At 47.1% G+C, this 23,675-nt stretch overlaps 1 protein-coding gene across 1 annotated transcript in view; it reads right to left on the reverse strand.

Moving 5' to 3' along the window:
* The window catches only part of PUS7 (pseudouridine synthase 7), a 255,751-nt gene that overhangs the window by 172,859 nt on the left and 59,217 nt on the right, over nt 1-23,675 (reverse strand). Inside the window, exon 5 of the mRNA XM_069229854.1 lies at nt 4,745-4,889. Within this exon, the coding sequence (XP_069085955.1) occupies nt 4,745-4,889 (145 nt within the window). The remainder of the gene's footprint in view (nt 1-4,744; nt 4,890-23,675) is intronic.

Raw genomic sequence — 23,675 nt, forward strand, 5'->3', positions numbered from 1 at the left:
ACAGTCGGGCCTTACTGTGGCTAAAGGGAGCACTATTATCCGATGGAAACAGGGATATTTGCAAGAGCAGAACACAGAATCACCAGCAAAATTAACTCCACATGCATTTGTAGTTTACTGCTGAGAAACCCTACAGGCATGAACAGATCACTACTTGCAGTTAATCATGCCTGATATCAGAGAGCTTAGAATGAGGGCTGGACTTTGAATTCTCTCTGTAGCGAGGCTGCACCGGTGCTGCTAGCCTCATCTGACCTTGTTGCCATGCTTGGCATTGCAACTATCCCAACTAATAACAATGCCCACCACTTTAGAGTGAAGCTCCGTCTTGATGCAAATATTTTAACAGTGGCTATTCATGAAGTTCCACTCAGAAGAGACTGATTGAAAATAGCAGAGATACAAAATAGCAGAGCCAAGAACAGTGAAGGTCAGCTGCAGTAAAGTGATTCTCAATCAGGTAGACAAGCTGAAACAAAAGATTATCTGCAAGAAAGACTAGATGTCCAAAATAATAAAACTAAATATTATTGGAAAAGGTTTCCAAGGCTGAAAGGGAAAACAGAAACAATGACTAGGACAAGCTAGAACTTGGCAAGTCCCCGAGGTAATAGAATTCAAACCTTTGTATGAAACGTCCTGATTACACTTGACAGATAAGCATAAGGAGCCAGATGTAAAAGTAAAATAGTTTTAAGTTTTTATGCAACTACTACTTAACAGATTCACGCACGAAAAACAAAACACTGCTGAACTCTGACCCTGCAGATGTAAGTAACTGGGGAAATTTTCATAATTTATGTATTTTCCCGGACTTAGTCAGAAATTTGTTTTGCAACACTGACCTTTCCAATGATTGGAAATATATTTGTAAATGTTCTCCAAAAACATGCCGTGTAGCAAAATGAGGATTAACACGGATACATAAAACGGTGCAAATACTCTGCATGCCACTACAGCTGAAGCCAGTCTCCTCCAGGAAAGCATCTTCGGCAGAGATCGCTCCTGCATCTGAACCCCATTCGAACTCTTCAGAGTCCAAAACGATGCTTTTTTTATAGGAATATTATCTAATGCGGAATGCCACTCGCGCCAACGAGAGTGACATTTGGAAAAAAACGATGTCACTACTTTTATTGGTCATGTTTGAAAACTCTGCAGGATTACCCAAGATGACGGCAATGTTTTCCCCAATCAGGCTTCTAAAATCAGCAGCATGTTACATGAATGCTGCCTTGGGTTAAAACTAAAATACTAGAAAAACTGTGTTTGATTCCCATAGATAAGGATTACTTAGAAAATATGGTTGCATTTTCTTATCTTTTGAGTACTTTTTAGGTGTGTGGTCGAAAGTCATTATGTACAATACCCATCATTACACTAGGCTTTGGATCATCACCTTAAACTTCCCCACCATACTTTCCTTCTATGAAGCATAAACATCCCAGCAGCTTGCAAAGCAGGGGGGCAAGCTCAGGTACTTTCCAGGACATGCCACTCAGTCGTTTCTCCACTTATTCTATTTTTAAAAAGATGACGGACGGGTGCTGCATGCGAGCCGGTGTTCTGCATGTCACTGCCCAGAACTAATACAGGGACCCCCTGATCACTTAGAAGAGTGGACTGTGCTCTGTTTGTACCCACTATTCTGTAGAGAAATTGCCGTAAATGTTGGATCAACATGGACAAGGAACTGCACTGTGTCATATATAGCCGGTATTTAAGACATCAAGACCATTTCTACATTAACCCAGGATCCGGCAAAGGGTAAATATATGCAGAAGGGCCAAGGATATAGAAGAAGGGTCAACAAACTTCTGAGATACTGAACCCGACAGCATTAAGACATGCACATCATTGCAATGGCAGACACAATGCATGCACACTCTGACAAGTACCTTGAGAAAGAGGCATTTTGCTGACATTTATGCAAGGGGCACAGATTTGCATCAAGTAACAACCAGCAATAAATAAAAAACAAAACAAAAAAATAAAAGAATAAAGAGTTAAATGAGTGCGCCTTTAAAAACCAACATTCTGAACTCTCCCACAAAGATCCACACCTGCAAACAAAAGCTCAAACTGTAGAAAACTGAATTCAAAAAAATAAAAATAAATTTAAAAAAAGGTCAGAGTTAGGTCATGAAACTGTCCTTGATTTTCTTTTTTTTTTTAAAGGACATATTTAAAAACTGCCTAAACAGTATACCATAAAGTTTTGCAGCACGCACAAAATCTACCTGAGATTTTCTCGGGACAAAAGAGTACAAAGGGTGTGTGGCAACAACCATGAAGTTAGATCAGTATGCCGAAGGAGCAAGCTGCTGCACGTGTGAGATTGTTGTTAACATTAAGCATACACAATCACAATCTCTTCTGTTCATTGTTTAAAAAAAAAAAAAAAAAAAAAAAATCTATTTTATTTGCTCAAACTTAAAGGAGCAGCTGGCAGGGAAAAGGACTCAAAAATAAAGGCATGGCTCTACCCTTCGACTACTCTTCACTACTGACACAGCTCAGCTAGCCTCAGTTAACTTCTCTTCAGGTGCCTTTCACTACTATGTCCATCATTACAGATTTTTTGCATCTTTCTCTTATCTTCCTCAGAATGAAAAAATAAATAAATAAAAAAAAATAATAATCGGGCCTTGTTTGTCTGTTAATCCAGTCGTGAACGCCCTTCTACTCTCTAGTGTTAATCAAGCTATGGTTAACCTAGAGATGCAACATGCACTGGAAAAATTGAAATACTGAGCTAACTCAGGTAGAAGAGTCAATCAAACAACTGGTAACTCACCACAGATCAAATACAATAAACCATTCTAGGCCCACAATCTATGACAACTAACCATTCAAAACCCAAACAGAGACCTAGCAAGGGCACTGTGAGCCCTAACGCAAGCAAGAAAACTGGGACCTAACCCCTGGTTTGGTACTGAAAATGAGCCACTAAATAGGGTGAAATGGGCCCATCACACTCCTGGACCTTGTTAGTACTACACATAGGGGGTTATTCTAACTTTGGAGGAGTGTTAATCCGTCCCAAAAGTGACGGTAAAGTGACGGATATACCACCAGCCGTATTACGAGTTCCATAGGATATAATGGACTCGTAATACGGCTGGTGGTAAATCCGTCACTTTTCCGTCACTTTTGGGACGGATTAACACCTCCTCCAAAGTTAGAATAACCCCCATACTGTATTATCAATAGCTACACCCCAATGCTCAAGGTTTGTAACACAACTGCCACCACAATACTCTATGATGCAGATTCCAGTCAGCCTAGAGCCATGCACATATATGTACTTTGCTCATAGTCAAAAAGGGTGGAAGATCATAGCAATTGCTAAACAAACACCAATAATATAATAAACATTTAAGTGCGACTATTCCAAAATTTTACTACATTCTCTGAGCTAAGCAAATAGAAAGAGGGATATAAGGGAAGTCAAATTAAGTATTTAGAGGTTCTGATGTACCTGCTACCTACTACTGAGCAAATAAAGTAATGTATTAACCCATGTATAATATACCTGTCATACTCCAGTAAAGCACAGTCATAAAAAAAAAAGACTACTGTGACTAATAAAACTTGTTACTGTTTGTCATGAGATGAAATGCAGGAAGACACATGAAATTTTGTGGTTTGGGAGGATGACTATCTTTAAGATAAAAGTTCTTCGTCAAATATTTTATCTACCCTGTAGACAGCGACAATGATCCCAGAAGATGATGTTGAAGAATTGCACAGCAAGGTATTTGTTTTCATTTGAAGCACTACGAAAAACATATCACAAGCAAGAACTATAACAGTAAAACACAATGGAGGGTTTGATTTTTCAGATTACCAAAGACACTAGATGTGTCCCTAACTCTGAATGGTTCAAGAGTCGAGAAAAAAGAACTAAAAACGAGTAAAGAAACTGTGCACAGAGAAGAGTAATCCGAAGAACACTTCGTATGAGTGACACAGAATTCCAATTGTGGTACATATCGCCTTACCTATTCACCACTGTAAATAAGCGTGGGTGGAAATACGAATATGAAATACCAAGCCATCCCCTACTTGCAGACACCAATATCCAAAAAAATTAAGAATTCACGCTAGGTCAACACACATCTTTTCAAGTGTGGATCATGGAAGAGTTACAATTCCTTGGTCAACATGAATAAAAGCATAAAGATTGCGGTTTGAGGAATGACTGCTTATATTGGCTTACTGAACTATTGAACTAAATGGGTCGTTCACGGAATCAAAACCCTTCTTAACAGTTTTTTGTAATAGGGAGTGAACAAGTGGCTGGTTTATTTAATGCATAGCCTACTTGTTGTACTCCCAGACCTGGAAAAATCCCACTGGAAAATGATTTGGTAAAACAAGGTTACAGTTTAAAGACGGATAAGGATGAAGAAGCAGTATGCTCTCGGTGTGTGCAATCAAGAGGAAACAACAATAAGAGAATGTGAAGGAGTGACAATGCCCCTCACACTTCAAGTATCAAAAAAATAAAATAGTACTTAATGTCCAGTTAAACGAAAAAATACAGGTCATCAATGGTGGTGAAGCATTTTCTACCTTTTGGGATAGCAAAAATATGAGTTGACGGATTGAAGCAGCTATCAGATGGCATGCATTTGTTTCCCATCACAGCACAGCCATTAAAAAGTAATGAATACGGCATTCCTAATAGTACATTAATACAGCAGCACAAAGGCTAAGTTTCACATTCACAATGACTTACTCGCCAATGCTTTTTTCCCTGCTGCATGGTATGCAACAATGAATTTTTTCCCATCTCTGTCTTCTGTCTTTGTCTCTAGTCCAGGAAACAAGTTTTTGACTGCCTGGTGGATAACTGTTCTTTTTTCTTTTGAGTCCTCCAACACCTATCAACAAAAATAACAATGCAAATCTGGTCGTTGCATAGCAAGATCTAAAGAAGTTAATAAATTCGCAAGCTTAGACATAACAGTAAATAGGTACATTTGAACCACAATTTCAGGTTGTAATCCACAAAGAAAATCACATAGTCCGCCTAAAGGTTAAGAAGTTAAATTCTTAAAGCTTTCATTAGGCACCAAACAGCAATGAAAGAAAATGCTGAAAACAATTTACACTTATGATTAATGTAGTTATATTTTTAACAAAGCTTATCTGCACTACTGACAGCAGCAGGGGCTACCCATAATTACATTCTAGATCAGGGCCAGAGGCAAGGATTGGACATAACTTCCTTTTTTATTTTGGTCCAGCAACTTCCACCTGAGCCATCAGCAGTTATGCGACCCGCACAGCAGGGACATTTCAGCCATGCTGCTGTGCCTTTGACTCCCAAGGGGCAGAAAAAAAATTAAAAGTGGAAATAATCTTCATTGGCTGGACCCGAGAGACAGGAGTGGATGCCCAGAGTGGTGTCTGTAAGATTCACTACATGCCTGGAGTGGGATGCCCCGGAGTGGCGTTTGTAAGATTTAATGCACATCAGGGGAGTGCCCAGAAGCAGCCAGAGAAATTATCAGGGCATTACCACCACTACAGCCCATTGGTCCTTGGCCTAGTTTTTTTTTTTGTAATTTATTTATTTATAATTTTATGTCAACAACATATAACATAACGTAAAATGCCACCTTGGTCCTTACAGAAATAGATCAGTCAGTTACTTTAATCTATCTTCGACTCTCCAAGTTCCCCACGTCTCAGTAGCTCTTGTGAATCGGGCAGGGGAAGACCAAAAAAAAACATTGACGAATGTCCATGTATAAGTATGACCCTGCTGGGAGGACCCAGTGGGTCGTCAAGTCCAAGGGCAGGACCAAACAGATGTGGCAAAAAAAAAAGGGGAGAGAGAAGGCCGGGAGGAGCAAGCACAGTTCTCAGCAACCATTCTGTACAACCTTATCCCATTGTAGAGTGAACAGCACTCATCACCTCAACATACCCATCCGCAGCAGATTGTTTAAACAGACGCTGATTCAAGATAGGATCGAAGCGGTGCCCAAATGTCTCGTGGCCTGGAGCCAACTGGAGTCAACTCCCAGTAATTTGTTAATTGTTCCTGGCAAAAAGCGGCATCTCGCAGCCAATCCGATATCTGGGGAGACCGGGCCCGCCCCCAGCAGATTGCCACCCTGCGCTTATCTAGCAATAACAACATGCCAACCAGGCGCCGCACTGTAGTCTGCACCTCATTTCCTCCCCCCCCTCCCAGCAGCGCCATCAAGGGAGACGGAGGAATCTCCACCCCAATCATCTCAGAGAGTATACAAAAGACCCTTCCCCAATAGGCACATACTGCCGGACAGGTCCACGCTAAGTGCATAAAATCAGCAGCAGGGGCCCCCGCCATTTTACACAGGTATCGTCCATCCACAGCCCCATAGCACATAAACTTCTGGGGGTGTAGTACAGACGGTGTAAAAACTTAAAATGTATAAGGCGCAATCTATAGTTCGGTGACAGCTCCTTCATATGCGTACAGCACATCCTCCAAACATCTTCTGCGATGTCCTCACCCACATCTTCCGCCCATTTCATCTTTACAGACAGGCCCATCTCCTCTCCCTGCCCCTGCGTACTGCCATACAGCTTAGTGATCAGCCTCTCAGGCGTCCGCACACTCCACAACACTTCCAACATGCTGCAAGAAGTTGGGGTCGCAGGCAAGCAGGAGTAACGAACGCGCAGCATAGCGCATATCCTCAACACGTAGAACCGGTGGAGAGCAGTGACCGGTTTATCCCCCAGGATCTCCCCCGGGGACATCAATCTGTCATCAACAAACCAATCACCGAGGGTTAGCAGATCAAAGTCCCGTAGGAAGCTCCACAGCCGCGAGTCCTGAAACATCACCTCATCTCTGGCCGTCACCACTTGCATAGGCGGTGCAAACGGCACATCTATCCCTGAACGCTTCAGCAGACCCGACTAAGCCCGGACCGTGGAGGCCACCGTATCAATACCCTGGCGGCGAGCCCTGTCCAGATTGCCTAACACCCGCTCGAGCCCATCTGGCCACACCGCATCGCTCTCGGGAGCCAGGTGTGGCAGATAGCGTACCGGGTTGATCCAGTAATAGGCAAACAGAGCCTGCGCGCAGATATAATAGAGCTCCAGATCAGGGGCCGCAAGACCACCCAGCTCAAATGGCAGCACCAGTGTTTTCCAGGCTATGCGAGGCTGACCGCCTGCCCATACCAATCGGATCAGTGCGGAACGAATGCGCTGCAGAAAACTAGCTGTAAGCACTAGCGGAAGGTTGAGAAACAAATATAAAAACTTGGGCAGCACAAGCATCTTAGCCACCGCAATCCGTCCAGTCAAGGACAATGGCAAGGAGCGCCATGCCGGGACTATCGTCCAGCCAGGTCATGGCCCTACCATAGTTAGCAAGCCAGAGCGTGGCCACATCACAACTCAACCAGATGCCCAAATATTTAACAGGACTGCCCGCCCACACAATAGGGTAGCAGGACCGACACTCCACCGTTCCAGACGTCAGAGGCAGCACATCAATGTTACACGGGATGTCGTACATACAGCGCCACATCATCAGCGTACATGGATATCAGAATCGCTCTCTGGCGGAAAGGCAGCCCCCGCTCACTGTGGTGCTGTCTCAAAGGCTGCCAGCGGCTCCATCACAATCGCAAAAAGCAATGGTGACAAGGGGCAGCCCTGCCTAGTTCCACGCGCCACCTGGAAAGGCTCCGACATGCAGCCGTTCACTCTCAAGCGAGCCACTGGCTGTGAATATAGCAAACGTATCCAGTTCACAAAACGACTACTCATCCCCACTCTCTCCAAGAGCGCAAACAGGTATTGCCACAGCAATGAGTTGAACGCCTTAGTGGCGTCCAAAAACACCGCCACAGCCCCATCATCGACGGGAACTGAGCCAGCGATAGCAAAGAATGTACATACATTTTGTGCCATGGACCTCCCCGGTATGAACCCCGACTGATCCAGCAGCACCAGTTTCATCATAAGAGGTCGCAGTCGCGCCGCGATCATTTTGTCTAATATCTTATTTTCAATGTTAATCATCAACAGGGGCCGGTACGAATCGCAGCTAGCTGCAGCCTTCCCAGGCTTGAGAATCACGACAATAAGCGCATCGCGCAAAGACGCCAGGAGTACTCCATTCCGCAATGCCTCATCATAAACCTCCAGCAAATAAGTCGCCAAAATGTCTGCAAACTCTTTATAAAATGCTGAAGTCAATCCATCCAGCCCAGGGGCCTTATCTCCAGGGAGGCTCCGAATAGCAGCCTTCACCTCTTCTATAGTAAAAGGAGCATCAAAGTACTCTCTGTGTACCCTGACAAACCAGAGGAGGCTAATATTAGGGACATATCCCCGAATCACCTCCATAGGCACCACGGAGGGAGCCGAATAAAGATCCTGGAAGAAGGTAGTAAAGACCCTCAGAACCTCAGACGTACCCGCCACTCGCTCCCCACTCGAATCATCCATTTCAGTCACATAGCCACTAGCCCATGGCCTACGGAATAGATTCGCCAAAGTGCGTCCGGGTCTATCACCCTCTCTATATCGCCTGGCCCGTGCAAATTTCCCCAAGAAATGTACTTCTCTCAAGGAAGCCTCTTCATACGTGGAGACCGCAGCCCTCAGAGCCGCCAATGTGGCTCCAGACCAGTCCAACACCAGTCGAGCCTCCAGATCCGCAATCCGGCCCTCTAACTCAGCCAGCTCCCGACATAACGCGCGCAGCACGCCGTGCTGCTTTGAAATGCATATCCCGCGAACTACCACCTTAAAGGCTTCCCACAGCATACCAGCCAACTCCACCGTGCCCACATTTTGTTCAAAGTAAAGATTGATATTGCGACTCAGTTCCTCACGGAACAACTCGTCTCTGAGTGCCCCAGGCGGCAACCTCCACATATAGGCCTGAGCAGGTCCGCCAGGTATCTCCAGCTCTACGCGCACCGGGGCGTGGTCAGACAACGTGCGCGCCATGTGATCGACCGTGCGGGTCCATAAAGCCACATCTCAAGAGCCCATCCAACTGTCAAGACGCGACCAGCTATTGTGCACATAGTTAACACAAGTGCCTTCCCGTCTCGCAGGGTGTTTCATCCGCCACAAATCTACCAGCGACGCATCGTCCATAATCGCAGATAAAAAGTGAGCAGCAGAAGTATGCTACGTCCGGGCCGAGCTTTCTCTATCCAGAATGGGATCAAGAATCACATTGAAATCTCCTCCCCAAAGCACAGTTCCTCCCCCCAAAGACTCGATCAGTTGCCAGACCTCACTAAAGAACTCCGGGTCATCCGGATTAGGCCCGTACACCGACGTGAGGCAGCACGGCCTATCCATCAGCACTCCGTTAAGCAGAACATACCGCCCCAAAGGGTCAACAATCAACCTGCGAGTGCGTCACTGCAATCCCTTGCATACCAGAATCGCCACACCTCTAGCATAGCTCGAATACACGGACCCGTGGCACTCCCCAATCCATCCCACCTTCAAATAATGTAAGGTACTCTCCACCAGGTGTGTCTCCTGTAGCATGCATTTATCTATATTCTGCCTCTTGACGTATGCCGACATAAGGCGCACCTCCCGTCTATCATTCAAGCCACGCACATTCCATGTTAAGCAGCGAATCAGAGACTCTCTCATTTGTGTCATCTGTTCTCCTCAGCGTACGTACAGCGCAATTCCATCACTCCTCCGTCCCGGCCAATCGCCAAAAGCCACAAAACATGAAATGAAAAACAAAAAAGTACACAATACAACAACTCCAAAGATCCACTTCCCCCCCACCCACACAGACCCCCCAAATGGGTCAAAGACATATCCCTCCCCCAAAAACCACAATTACCCAAATATGCAAGTAATGAGGACTCATCCAGAGGGCGGAGGCTAGCCGCCCAACCCGGCTAGTATCAGGCAGGGAGGGCAGGCGGGGGCCCAGCACAAAAGGAGTGTCTTCAGGACAAGCGGCACAAAAAGAAATGCATCGCACAATTAGTTGCAGTGGCGTCTTTTCTGCTGAAAAAACAAAAAATAATCCGTGACGATCAGTCATTATCACTCAGGGACTCTCGTTCTGCGGCACTCCCAGCCTCCGGCATCGCCTCAGGCTTCCGAGGAAGAGACTTGGCATATCTCGCTGCCAGTTTCGGGTCCGTGAAAAACTGTAGAGACCCACCATGTTGCACCGTTAGTTTCGCCGGGTATATGAGTGAGAACCTAGCAGCAGTTTGGGCCAGCAAGCGCTTCGCCAGCAAAAACGGCCTGCGCGCCGCATGCACGCCAGGGGTGTAGTCTGTAAAAAAGTTCAATTCAGTGTTTTTATATATCACCGGGCGGCGCTCCCTGGCCAGTCGCAGAATCGCGTCATGATCTCGATAGTTCAGGAGCCGAATAATGATAGGGCGAGGAGGAGCTCCAGGAGGGGGCCGCGGCAACTGCGATCTATGCGCCCTCTCCACTACCAGCAAACTGGACATCTGGCCAGGGAACAGTTCAGATAGCATCTCTTCCACAAAATCCTCCATTCTGCCCATGTCCGTGGTCTCGGGGAGCCCCAATAACCTGAGGTTGTTCCGACGCGATCAGGCCTCCAAATCTTCGTTCTTTGCCCGAATTACCTCCAGCACCCTCTCCATGCGCAGCAATTGTTCACTCGCACCTCGCTGCGTGTCTTCCAGACCAGAGGTACGCGCTTCCAGCTGGTCAAGGCGGGCATCATGCTCGTCCACCCGAGTCTTGATACGGTCAAGTTGTTCTGTCACGTGATCTAGCTTCCCATCTGTTCCAGCAAGGCTGGTTTTAAGGTCCAGAAACATAGCCTTAACCGAACCATCTGAATTCTCTTTCTCCGTCGCAGGCCCCTTCGACTGGGATGTGGGTGCACCCCCCTTCCGTCGGCCCCCCTCAAAGGAGAGCTTAGCCTGTCTCTGCTCCGCCTTCCCCATCGCTCAACCAGTGGGTCGTTGACAAACACACACCGCTGACCCCCCTGGGGGTCCAAGAGGGGAGACCAATCCACTTTCACAAAGTCCACCCGGCTCCTGCTAATCAGCTTTATCCAGCGTCAGCGGTGCTATGGATCTCGCTAATGTCCGGCGTCAACGGCACTAGGCCAGAGCCCACTACACCAGTTCCCGCTCCGGACTTGCCCTCGCCTCCATCGCATCTCCGGACCTCGGCCACGATCCCGCCACCTCCACTTTTTCGATCGTCTTTAAATGTGCCCCCCAGGCCACATCGACCATCTCACCTCCAGGCCACGGGGTCCAGGCCTCAAGGCAGGGCCGCGTTCTCCAGACGCGGCGAGAGAGGCCTTCAACCGTGGAGGAGGAAGGGGGGGGGCCTGCGGCACAACACCACCGCCGATATGGCCCCCCCCCCCAGAGCGCCCCAATGATCACTGCCTCGGGGCCATCCAGGACCCCGGAGAAAATACACAGGCCCGTCTCGCTCAACGCGGCCGCTGGGAGCACGCCGCAACCTTAAGGGGCTGGCTCGACCCCTCGCTCCGCACCGTAACTGCCGCCGCTGCAGCGGGGGGAAGCAGTCAGCATCAGGTGAACCCCCACCCTCTCATCGCTCGGCCAGCTCCGTCCTGATAGGAGAATTTAGCAAATTGTGCCCCCGCCGGAGCAGAGCCTCACGGCTTGCCGGCCATCTTGCTGCTGGCTAGCTCCGCCCCCGTCCTTGGCCTAGTTACATACAAGGAATACTTTATATCCCATCCTGAAGGGGCACCAAGGCATATGCCTTACATTTACTATGCCTGTCCGGCATCCTTCCACAGCCCTACCAATGCTCACAATGTACCAAGGAGGTAGACTCCTACTTTCAGGAGGAGGAAGAAGAAGAAGAAGTAGTAGTAGAGTTCATCCCCATGGGATAACAACCTGGCTGAGGTGGTAGATGCCTCGGTCCAAAGAGGCAGCGAATTCTGCTCTGGAACCTCTGGAGACGACACTCATGCAGCTGGCTTCTAGCTGCACAGATTCCTTTGATGGACTAGCACCCTCGAGACTTGCACAACCTCCCAGGCAGCCCTGTAACCTCTATAAAGAGAGGCCAAGCAACCTAGGAATCCCAACCCTATGGAAGATGCTTTTGACTGTAAAAAAAATGTTTCTTAGCCAGAGAGCACCCTCAGTCAGATGAGAGAGCATTGACGCCAGGTGATACCACCCCACCCGTCCTGGAGGCTCACCCCCCCATTTCTATGGACTATGACCCAGACTCCCCAGATGGCGGCCTAAATCACATGCCCAATGATACCCACAGTGATGCCTCCTCATCCGATATGATGAACCTGGAAAATATATTCCATCCCCATCCGACTTAATGGGTCCCAGCCAATAAAGTGGCTGCTAACATGCTTGGCCGTGTTTGTCAATCCCTTGATAAGGAAGTCCCGGAATCGATTGTGAGAAGAGTTCCTTGGGCCCTCACTGAAAACTGGAGATTGATGCAAAGATGGCTAGGTTTATAGCCAAATACATTAGGGACCCGAAGAAAGAGATTGACTGGTCTTGGTGCGCCTGCCAGGACAAACTCCAAGATGTGGAGAGTTATCTTAAGAGCCCAAACAAACTGGTTCCCTCATCACTCCAGGCATTCTGTCAGGATGGGCCCACCAGGTATATATTTTCTTGGGGAATGAAAACTGCACCATTTAAATAGAACATTGCAGGTCTCTGTTGATCAAAGTAGCCCCCAAACCGGGAGATATAACCACTACAGAGGCAAGCGCTATTGCACTTGGAGGTCTCACTGGCGATTCTTTTATAAAAGCTTTGCAAGTTTGTAGCTTAGCACCTTAAATAACGCCCAGCCCTCCATCATAAGTGTTTGCCACTAGAGTTTTACCCAGGGTCTGCAGAGGAAGGTGGCACTCAGCCGGCTGCATACTCAGGACACTGGCAGGAACAGTCCCGATTTGGGGTCTTCTTTCCCTCAGGAGGTCTGGTCACACAAGACACAGAAGGGCATGTCCACCACCAGTTTATATCCTTGTATGTCTGACCTCTTCAACTTACACTCTAGTGGGGGGCAGGTTACAAAGGGATTCCATCTGGTAATAAACTTTTGAGATATCAAGAAGTGGCTGATCTATTGCCTTCATCCAGGGGATGGTTTGTACAGCTGGACCTCAAGGATGCCTACATAACAATCGCTATATAGAGGCCCCATCACAGGTTTCTTAAGTTCATCCAGAATTATCAGGCTTTAGGGCTCAAAACTATATCCTTTTCCCTCTAGTCAGTGACTTGGTGGGGCATGAAGGTGCTCAAACCGATTATAGAAATTCTCAAAATGCAGAGGATTTGCCTGATCATCTAACTGGATGATATACTCTTCACAGACCAATCAAAAGCTGCCCTGCGTGATCATCTGTATACCACAAGATCCTCCTACTTAATCTAGGACTTATCGTCAACATGGAAAAGTCCTTGACAACCCTGTTCTAGACATATCAATTCTTGATCTTTGTAATGGATTCTCTAAAGGCCATGGTGAGGCAGTTCAACAAGAAGATTTCCAGAACTTAACAGAAAGTACGGAGGACCCTTGCCAAACCTAGAAGGTCACTGCGATACACTGCAAGTATAGAAGGCTTTCTGCCATTTTCCATCTAAGCTTCTTGTCAGAGCTAGCTCATTACAGGGCTTACCAATGCCTCAAGTCCTCTTACTAGAGAAGGAGACAGACATATTCAGAGATTATCCCATTGCCAGAGAATGCTAGGGAGGAGATCAAATGGTGGTTAAAGCCCTTGGACACATAGAATATAGGAGCAATTTTCAGTTCGGACCCAGATCACATTACAGAGTCAGATGCCAACCGAACTGGATGGAGAGCCAGAAGTGGAGAATCATCTAAGGGAGGAAGATGGTTGGTCTAAGAAAAGTAGTACAACTCGTTGGAGCTGCTAGCAGGCTCTTTCACAATCCAGTGCTGGACGAAGGAGAAGGCACAATGTCCTGCTGAAGATGCACAATATCTCGGCGGTGAGATATATAAACCATCTGGGAGGTACATGATCAAAGGCTCTCATGACTATTGCCAAAGACTTTTTGCAGCTTTGCCTCCAGAATCAGATAGAGGGGAAGGCAGAATATCTCTTCAGTCAAGCAAACATAGAGGTAGACTGGAATTCAAGATATCTTCAGGACTCCAGCATGTGGAAACTGGCCACCATTACATTCAACACACTGTGCAGAGATTGTGCAATAAATTGTTGGCCCGCCACATTAAAAAAAATATATATATATGTATGGAAAATGTCACTTACCCAGTGTCCATCTGTTCGTGGCATGAGACGCTGCAGATTCACATGCTGTGCATTATCCTGCCATCTAGTGTTGGGCTCGGAGTGTTACAAGTTGTTTTTCTTCGAAGAAGTCTTTTCGAGTCACAAGACCGAGGGACTCCTCCGTTTCGGCTCCATTGCGCATGGGCGTCGACTCCATCTTAGATTTTTTCCCCGCAGAGGGTGAGGTAGGAGTTGTGAGTATACTAGATGTGCCCATGCAATGGAATAGGTATGTATGTACATAATGTGTATCAAAAGAATATTTATTTACAAATTTACAATTTTCATTCAACTAATAACGGCTACAGGCTCCCGGGGAGGTGGGAGGACGCATGTGAATCTGCAGCCTCTCATGCCACAAACAGATATACACTGGGTAAGTGACATTTTCCGTTCGGTGGCATGTGTAGTTTCAGATACACATGCTGTGCATAGACTAATTAGCAGTAATCTCCCCAAAAAGCGGTGGTTTAGCCTGTAGGAGTTGAAGTTGTCTGAAATAATGTTCTTAATACAGCCTGTCCTACTGTGGCTTGTTGTGTTGCTAACACGTCTACACAGTAATGCTTAGTGAATGTATGAGGCATAGACCAGGTGCCTGCCTTGCACATTTCTGTCATAGGTATATTCCCAAGAAAAGCCATTGTGGCGCCTTTCTTCCTAGTGGAATGTGCTCTTGGTGTAGTAGGTAAATCTCTTTTTGCTTTAATATATCAAGTTTGAATACATTTAACTATCCATCTCGCGATGCCTTGTTTGGATATAGGATTACCTGCATAAGGTTTTTGGAAAGCTACAAACAATTGCTTTGTTTTACGAAACAGTTTTGTTCTGTCAATATAATACATTAGTGCTCTTTTTATGTCTAATGTATGTAAGGCTCTTTCGGCTACTGAGTCTGGTTGCGGAAAGAAGACTGGGAGTTCCACAGTTTGGTTTAGGTGGAATGGTGATATGACCTTTGGTAAGAATTTGGGATTTGTACGGAGAACCACTTTATGTTTATGTATTTGTATAAAGGGTTCTTGAATAGTAAATGCTTGTATCTCACTTACTCTTCTAAGTGATGTGATAGCTATTAGAAAGGCTACTTTCCAAGTCAAATATTGCATTTCACAAGAGTGCATGGGTTTGAATGGTGGTCCCATGAGTCGTGTTAATACAATATTAAGGTTCCACGAAGGTACTGGTGGTGTCCTTGGGGGTATGATTCTTTTTAGTCCCTCCATAAATGCTTTAATGACTGGGATTCTAAATAGCGATGTTGTATGTGTAATCTGCAGATAGTCAGATATTGCAGTGAGATGTATTTTAATGGAAGAGAATGCTAGATTAGACTTTTGTAAATGTAATAAGTAGCTTAGAATGTCCCTTGTGGAGGCATGTAGTGGCTGAATTTGATTAGTGTGGCAGTAGCAAACAAATATTTTCCATTTGTTTGTGTAACAATGTCTTGTTGTAGGTTTTCTAGCTTGTTTAATGACCTCCATACACTCTTGTGCAAGGTTCAGATGTCTGAATTCTAAGACTTCAGGAACCAGATTGCTAGATTGAGCGATGCTTGATTGGGGTGTCTGATCTGTTGTTTGTGTTGTGTTAACAGATCTGGTATGTTTGGTAATTTGATGTGGGGTACTACTGATAAGTCCAACAGTGTTGTGTACCACAGTTGGCGAGCCCAGGTTGGTGCTATGAGTATTAGTTTGAGTTTGTTTTGACTTAGTTTGTTGACCAGATAGGGAATGAGTGGGAGAGGGGGAAAAGCGTAAGCAAATATCCCTGACCAACTCATCCATAGTGCATTGCCCTTGGATTGAGGGTGTGGGTACCTGGACGCGAAGTTTTGGCATTTTGCGTTTTCTTTTGTTGCGAATAAGTCTATGTTTGGTGTTCCCCAGCGGAGGAAGTGATCCTGTAGAATCTGTGGATTAATTTCCCATTTGTGAGTTTGCTGGAGAACTTGACTGAGATTGTCGGCTAACTGGTTCTGAATGGCTGGTATGTATTGTGCTATCAGGCGAATGTGATTGTGAATTGCCCAATGCCAAATCTTTTGTGCTAAGACACAGTTGTGACAAGTGTGTCCCACCTTGTTTGTTGAGATACTACATTGTTGTCATGTTGTCTGTTTTGACAAGAATGTGTTTGCGGACTACCAGTGGTTGAAATGCTTTTAATGCTAGAAACACTGTTAGCAGTTCCAGATGATTTATGTGAAGATGTTTTTGTTGATTGTCCCATTGACCCTGTATGCTGTGCTTGTTGAGGTGTGCTCCCCACCCTATCATGGAAGCATCTGTTGTGATAACTGCTTGAGGCACTGGGTCTTGGAATGGCCGTCCTTTGTTTAAATATATAGGGTTCCACCATTGAAGCGAGACGTGTGTTTGGCGGTCTATCAACACTAGATCTTGAAGTTGAGCCTGTGCTTGTGTCCATTGTTTTGCTAGGCACTGTTGTAAGGGCTGCATGTGTAACCTTGCATTTGGGACAATGTCTATGCACGAAGACATCATGCCTAGAAGTTTCATTACAAACCTTAATGGGTAGTGTTGGTTTGACTGTATGCTTGATGTTATATTTTGGAACGCTTGGACCCTTTGTGGGCTTGGAGTGGCAATTGCCTTTTGTGTGTTGAGTGTTGTTCCCAAGTATTGTTGTATTTAAGATGGTTGCAGATGTGATTTCTGGTAATATATAGAGAACACTAGTTTGTGTAGAGTTTCTATGACGTATTGCGTATGAAGAAGCCACTGTTGTTGAGTGTTGGTTTTTATTAGCCAGTTGTCTAAATATGGGAATACGTGCATGTGCTGCCTCCTTATGTGAGCGGCTACTACTGCTAGACATTTTGTGAATACCCTTGGGGCTGTTATCCCGAACGTTAACACTTTGAATTGATAGTGTACGCCGTGTATTACAAACCTCAAGTATTTTCTGTGAGAAGGATGGATGGGTATGTGAAAGTACACATCCTTGAGAGCCAATGTTGACATGTAGTCCTCCTTTTTTAGTAAGGGAACCACGTCTTGAAGTGTTACCATGTAGAAGTGATCCGACTTGATGAAGAGATTCAGTGTTCTGAGATCTAAGATAGGTCTTAACGTTTTGTCCTTCTTTGGAATTAGGAAATAGTGAGTAGACGCCTGTTCCTTTCTGATGGTTGGGTACTGGCTCTATTGCTTGTTTTTGTAATAGTGCTTGGACCTCTATTTGTAATAGGTCGAAGTGTTGTTTGGACAGATTGTGTGCCCTTGGGGGCACATCTGGTGGGAAATTTGTGAATTCTATGCAATAACCATGTTGGATAATGGCTAGGACCCATGCGTCTGTAGTGATATGTGTGCAGTTGCTATTGTATGCGGTAAGTCTCCCCCCCACTGGTGATGAGTGTTGGGGGTTTGTGACATTGGAGTCACTGTTTGGTTTGGCTTGTTTTAGGTGTTTGGAACTTTCCCCTTCCTCTTGGGAATTGTCCCCCTCTATATGAGCCACAAAACCCTCCCCTCTGGTCTTGTGCCTGATAGGTAGGTCTGGTTTGAGAGGTGGAAGACTCTGGTGTTTGCATTCGAAAACCCCCTCTGAATTGTGGCTTTCTAAATGTGCCTCTGCCTTGTGGGGAGTAGAGCGCGGCCATGGCTTTGGCTGTGTCCTTCTTTAACTTTTGAATTGCTATGTCCACTTCCGGCCCAAACAATTGTTCTTGGTTAAAAGGCATGTTCAACACTGCTTGTTGGATTTCTGGCTTGAATCCAGAGCTTCTTAACCATGCATGCATGCGAATGGTTACTGCAGTGTTGACCGTTCGTGCTGCCGTGTCTGCAGAGTCTAGTGCAGACCTTATTTGGTTGTTGGAAATTGCCTGACCTTCTTTCACAACCTGCTGGGCACATTTCTGGTGTTCTTTGGGCAAGTGTTGTATAATGTGTTGCATCTCGTCCCAGTGTGCCCTATCGTAGTGAGCAAGTAGGGCTTGCGAATTAGCAATTCGCCATTGATTGGCTGACTGTGCTGCCACTCGTTTGCCCGCTGCGTCAAACTTTCTACTCTCTTTGTCAGGCGGTGGTGCCTCTCCTGACGATTGAGAGTTTGCCCTCTTTCTTGCTGCTCCTACAACCACCGAGTCCGGTGTAAGTTGTTGTGTTATAAACACAGGAACCGTTGGGGGAGGCTTGTACTTCTTCTCCACCCTAGGCGTGATAGCCCTTCCTTTAACTGGCTCCTGGAATACCTGTTTTGCATGTTTGAGCATACCCGGGAGCATTGGCAGACTCTGGTAGGAAGCGTGGGTGGATGCCAAGGTGTTGAACAGGAAATCATCCTCTATTGGCTCAGAGTGCATTGCTACGTTGTGGAACGTAGCTGCCCTGGACAGTACCTTCGTATATGCAGTACTGTCCTCTGGAGGTGACGGCTTTGTTGGGTAACAATCTGGACTGTTATCTGATACTGGTGCATCATATAAGTCCCATGCATCAGGATCATCCTGTGTCATCCCTGTATGTGTAGGGGACTGCATCGGAGGTGTCCCCACTGGAGACAGTTGTGGTGAGTGTAGTGGGGAAGGTTGTGGTGAAAACCTTGGTGGTGGGGATTTTTCTCTGTCCGCCTTCGGCTGCATTTCTGTCTCCTGAAATGCCAGTTTTCTATTGGTCTTAATTGGAGAAAGAGTTTGTATTTTCCCAGTCTCTTTCTGGATATGCAACCTCCTTTGCGTATGGTCAGGTTCATCCATACTTATTTCCTGCTCAAACCTGAGTCTTTCATGCGTTTGGCTGGAAAGTCCTTGCTCCTCTGTGAAAGAGCTTCTTTTCGGCTCCGAAGCTGCTTTTTTCGGTACCGATGTTTCAGAAAATGTCTTTTTTGGTTCCGGCGACATTTTTCTCACTTTGTGTGAGTCGAACTCTCGGTGTCGAGATCGTTCGGTGCCGGAATCTCGACCGGAGTCGGAAGTCTTCGGCAAATCTCTGGCCTTTTTCAGTGCCGATGTTTGGTCACCTTCTTTTCGATGGGTTAAGCCATGGCCTGCCGGCGGTGGCGTCCCCTTGGCCTTAATTTTTGTGTGAGTTTTGGACGGGGCAGTTTTAGTCACTGTTCGCTGCACCGTCGAGGGTCGCTCGCTTTCGGATTCGTCAGAGTCCGTCCCCTGGATTGAAATTCTTTCCTCCTCTTCGACGTCGAGTTGTTCTCTCGGTGTCAATGCCATTTGCAGTCTTCTCGCTCGATCACGTAGGGTCTTTTTAGATCCAAACGCTCGACAAGCATCACAAGTATCCTCCCTGTGTTCTGGTGACAAACACAGATTACAGACCAGGCGTTGGTCTGTATAGGGATACTTCGAGTGACACTTCGGACAGAAGCGAAAGGGGGTCCGGTCCATTAGTCTTCGACGATGGATATGGTCGGGCCGACCAGGCCCCGCTGAAGAACGGAAGCCCCAAAGCGCTCCTGCTGTCGGTGCCGATGAACTAATACTAACCCGGTACCGAACGAGAACAATACCGTCGATTTTTCGATATTTAGCTAACTTTCCCGATTCGAAATACGGAGTGAAGAGGAACACGTCCGAAACCGATGGCGGACAGAAAACAATCTAAGATGGAGTCAACGCCCATGCGCAATGGAGCCGAAAGGGAGGAGTCCCTCGGTCTCGTGACTCGAAAAGACTTCTTCAAAGAAGAAAAACTTGTAACACTCCGAGCCCAACACTAGGTGGCAGGATAATGCACAGCATGTGTATCCGCAGCTACCCATGCCACCGAAAATATATATATATATTGCGGGAGAGTGCACAAGTGGGCACCCCATCAGCGAGAAGACTTGGCCCGAGAGACCCCACTCCCCAGCACGAACACGAGGGCCCTGGGGCTCCCCTACAGCCCCCAACATAGTTTTAGTAGGTGACCCGGGTGGGCATCAAGGCATCCTTCTCTGGCCCTAGGGGATGGGGGGCCTTAAGAGGCTCTTGGGGTGGGAGCTGCTGGGGGGGGGGGGGGGGGGGGTGCACCACCTTCCCTTTCTAAGAAATGGAGGCCCAGGATAATGGGGTCCCCGGGGCCCACAGATGCACAGGGAGGAAGGCCATGCCCCCCTCTCCTTAAAATAATGTATTTTGGCCCTAGGGATGGGGCCACGGTCTCCAACTCACCTGCCAAAAAATACCTTGGGGGATGGGATCCTCTGGTCCCGAAGCTGCCTGTGGAGGGATGCTGCACCAATGGGTTGGATGCAAGGCCAGGCCCTGCAGCCAAAGCCACGCACGCCCGTTGGGGTTGGCTGACTGTGGTATGACTGGGCCCTGTATGTGTGCAGTACATGAACGATGAAGTGTGTCTGTGTGCTGGCAGTGTGTGTTTGTAAGTACACACTACAATACAGAAAATGTACAGTACTGAACAGTGTGCGCAAACAGTGTGTGTGCTGAATGTCTGTATGTCTGTAATGGCATAATGCAAGGAGATAACACTGCTGGACAATAAGTGTGCCGGGAAGGTATACTCAGTGCAAGTGCGCCTGCAATGGTACATTACATGGAGAACCTTGGGTTTCATTTTTGGATGTCCAGACATGCCTGGTGAAGACAGGAGTAGATGAAATACACCCCCCTCCTCAGACAGATTTGTATATTGCTGCATTCTTTTGACCTGGGTGGGACACACCCTGGAAGAAGGGAAGAGATCCCCTTTACACTTCAAAAGGGTGCTTTTTAATTCAATGATGGATCAACAGGAAGGGCCTGGACACATCTCAAGAAGGAGACTGGGCTGATAAGGGAATCAAATAGTAGGGCGGTGTAAGGAAATGCCTCCTTGGCATGGTTACTGTAAGGAAATGCCTTCTTGGCATGGTTACCCCCTGACTTTTTGCCTTTGCTGATGCCAAGTTATGATTTGAAAGTGTGCTGAGGCCTGCTAATCAGGCCCCAGCACCAGTGTTCTTTCCCTAACCCGTACTTTTGTTTCCACAATTGGCACACCCTGGCATCCAGGTAAGTCCCTTGTAACTGGTACCCCTGGTACCAAGAGCCCTGATGCCAGGGAAGGTCTCTAAGGGCTGCAGCATGTCTTATGCCACCCTGGGGACCCCTCACTCAGGACAGACACACTGCTTGCCAGCTTGTGTGTGCTAGTGGGGATAAAACAACTAAGTCGACGTGGCACTCCCCTCAGGGTGCCATGCCAACCTCACACTGCCTATAGGTATAGATAAGTCACCCCTCTAGCAGGCCTTACAGCCCTAAGGCAGGGTGCACTATAGCATAGGTGAGGGCATAAGTGCATGAGCACTATGCCCCTACAGTGTCTAAGCAAAACCTTAGAAATTGTAAGTGCAGGGTAGCCATAAGAGTACATGGTCTGGGAGTCTGTTATGCACGAACCCCACAGCACCATAATGGCTACACTGAAAACTCTCAAGTTTGGTATCAAACTTCTCAGCACAATAAATGCACACTGATGCCAGTGTACATTTTATTGTAACATACACCCCAGAGGGCACCTTAGAGGTGCCCCCTGAAACCATACCCGACTTCCAGTGTGGGCTGACTAGTTTTAGCAGCCTGCCACACACCAGACATGTTGCTGGCCACATGGGGAGAGTGCCTTTGTCACTCTGTGGCTAGTAACAAAGCCTGTACTGGGTGGAGGTGCCTCTCACCTCCCCCTGCAGGCACTGTAACACCTGGCGATGAGCCTCAAAGGCTCACCCCCGTTGTTACAGCACCCTAGGGCACTCCAGCTAGTGGAGTTGCCCGCCCCCTCCGGCCACGGCCTCCCTTTTGGCGGCAAGGCCGGAGGAGATAATGAGAAAAACAAGGAGGAGTCACTGGCCAGTCAGGACAGCCCCTAAGGTGCCCTGAGCTGAGGTGACTCTGACTTTTAGAAATCTTTCATCTTGCAGATGGAGGATTCCCCCAATAGGATTAGGGATGTGCCCCCCTCCCCTCAGGGAGGAGGCACAAAGAGGCTGTAGCCACCCTCAGGGCTAGTAGCCATTGGACCCCCCAGACCTAAACACACCCCTAAATCGAGTATTTAGGGGTCCCAGAACCTAGGTAACGAGATTCCTGCAACCTAAGACGAAGAAGGACTGCTGACCTGAAAGCCCTGCAGAGAAGACCGAGACACCAACTGCTTTGGCCCCAGCTCTACCGGCCTGTCGCCCCACTTCAAGAAAAACTGCAACAGCGATGCGTTCCACAGGGTCCAGAGACCTCTGAAGCCTCAGAGGACTACCCTGCATCTAAAAGGACCAAGACCTCCCGAGGACAGCGGCTCTGCTCCAAAGAAGAAACATCTTTGCAACAAAGAAGCAACTTTTAAAGAACACACGTTTCCCGCCGGAAGCGTGAGACTTTGCACTCTGCACCCGACGCCCCCGGCTCGACTTGTGGAGAACCGGGGCACCCCCTTCTCCATTGAAGCCTATGTGTTTTGGGCACCACTTTGACCACTGCACCTGACCGGCCCTGAGCTGCTGGTGTGGTAACTTTGGGGTTGCCCTGAACCCCCAACGGTGGGCTACCTTGGACCCAACTTTGAACCCTGTAGGTGGTTTACTTACCTGCAAAACTAACAAACACTTACCTACCCCCAGGAACTGTTGAAAATTGCACTGTGTCCAGTTTTAAAATAGCTTATTGCCATTTGTGTGAAAACTGTATGTGCTATTTTGCTAATTCAAAGTTCCTAAGTGAAATACCTTTAATTTAAAGTATTGTTTGTAAATCTTGAACCTGTGGTTCTTAAAATAAACTAAGAAAATATATTTTTCTATATAAAAACCTATTGGCCTGGAATTTTCTTTGCGTGTGTGTTCCTCATTTATTGCCTGTGTGTGTATAACAAATGCTTAACACTACCCTCTGATAAGCCTACTGCTCGACCACACTACCACAAAATAGAGCATTAGAAATATCTCTTTTTGCCACTATCTTACCTCTAAGGGGAACCCTTGGACTCTGTGCATGCTATTTCTTACTTTGAAATAGTACATACAGAGCCAACTTCCTACAGGCGGAAACCCAGTATTAACCTTTTGATGCACATATCTCTGTGGTTGACATCTAGGAGTGAACTCTGGTCACTTTCATGAACTGTGTTGTGAGGCTATCAACTTCAAAGTCTTTACAACTTGTAAAAGGGGTCCCCGCCGTGGAAAGGCTGGCAGAAATAGAAGTTGTGATCAGCAAGGCGGCGCCGAGGTCATCGCTGCCGTGGCTAACCACAAGTCCGACCGCTGTTAGCCCATTAGGAACCTTGTTCCCAGTGGTGACGGCGGTCCCCTGGCAGTCTGATGCAGTGTGGCGGTAGGACTGCCTGGAGTGCGGCGGTCCGGTCCAACCGCGCGTCTGACAGTCCTT

The sequence above is a fragment of the Pleurodeles waltl genome, chromosome 4_1 (genome assembly GCF_031143425.1).
Source record: "Pleurodeles waltl isolate 20211129_DDA chromosome 4_1, aPleWal1.hap1.20221129, whole genome shotgun sequence".
NCBI classification, from domain to species: Eukaryota; Metazoa; Chordata; class Amphibia; order Caudata; family Salamandridae; genus Pleurodeles; species Pleurodeles waltl.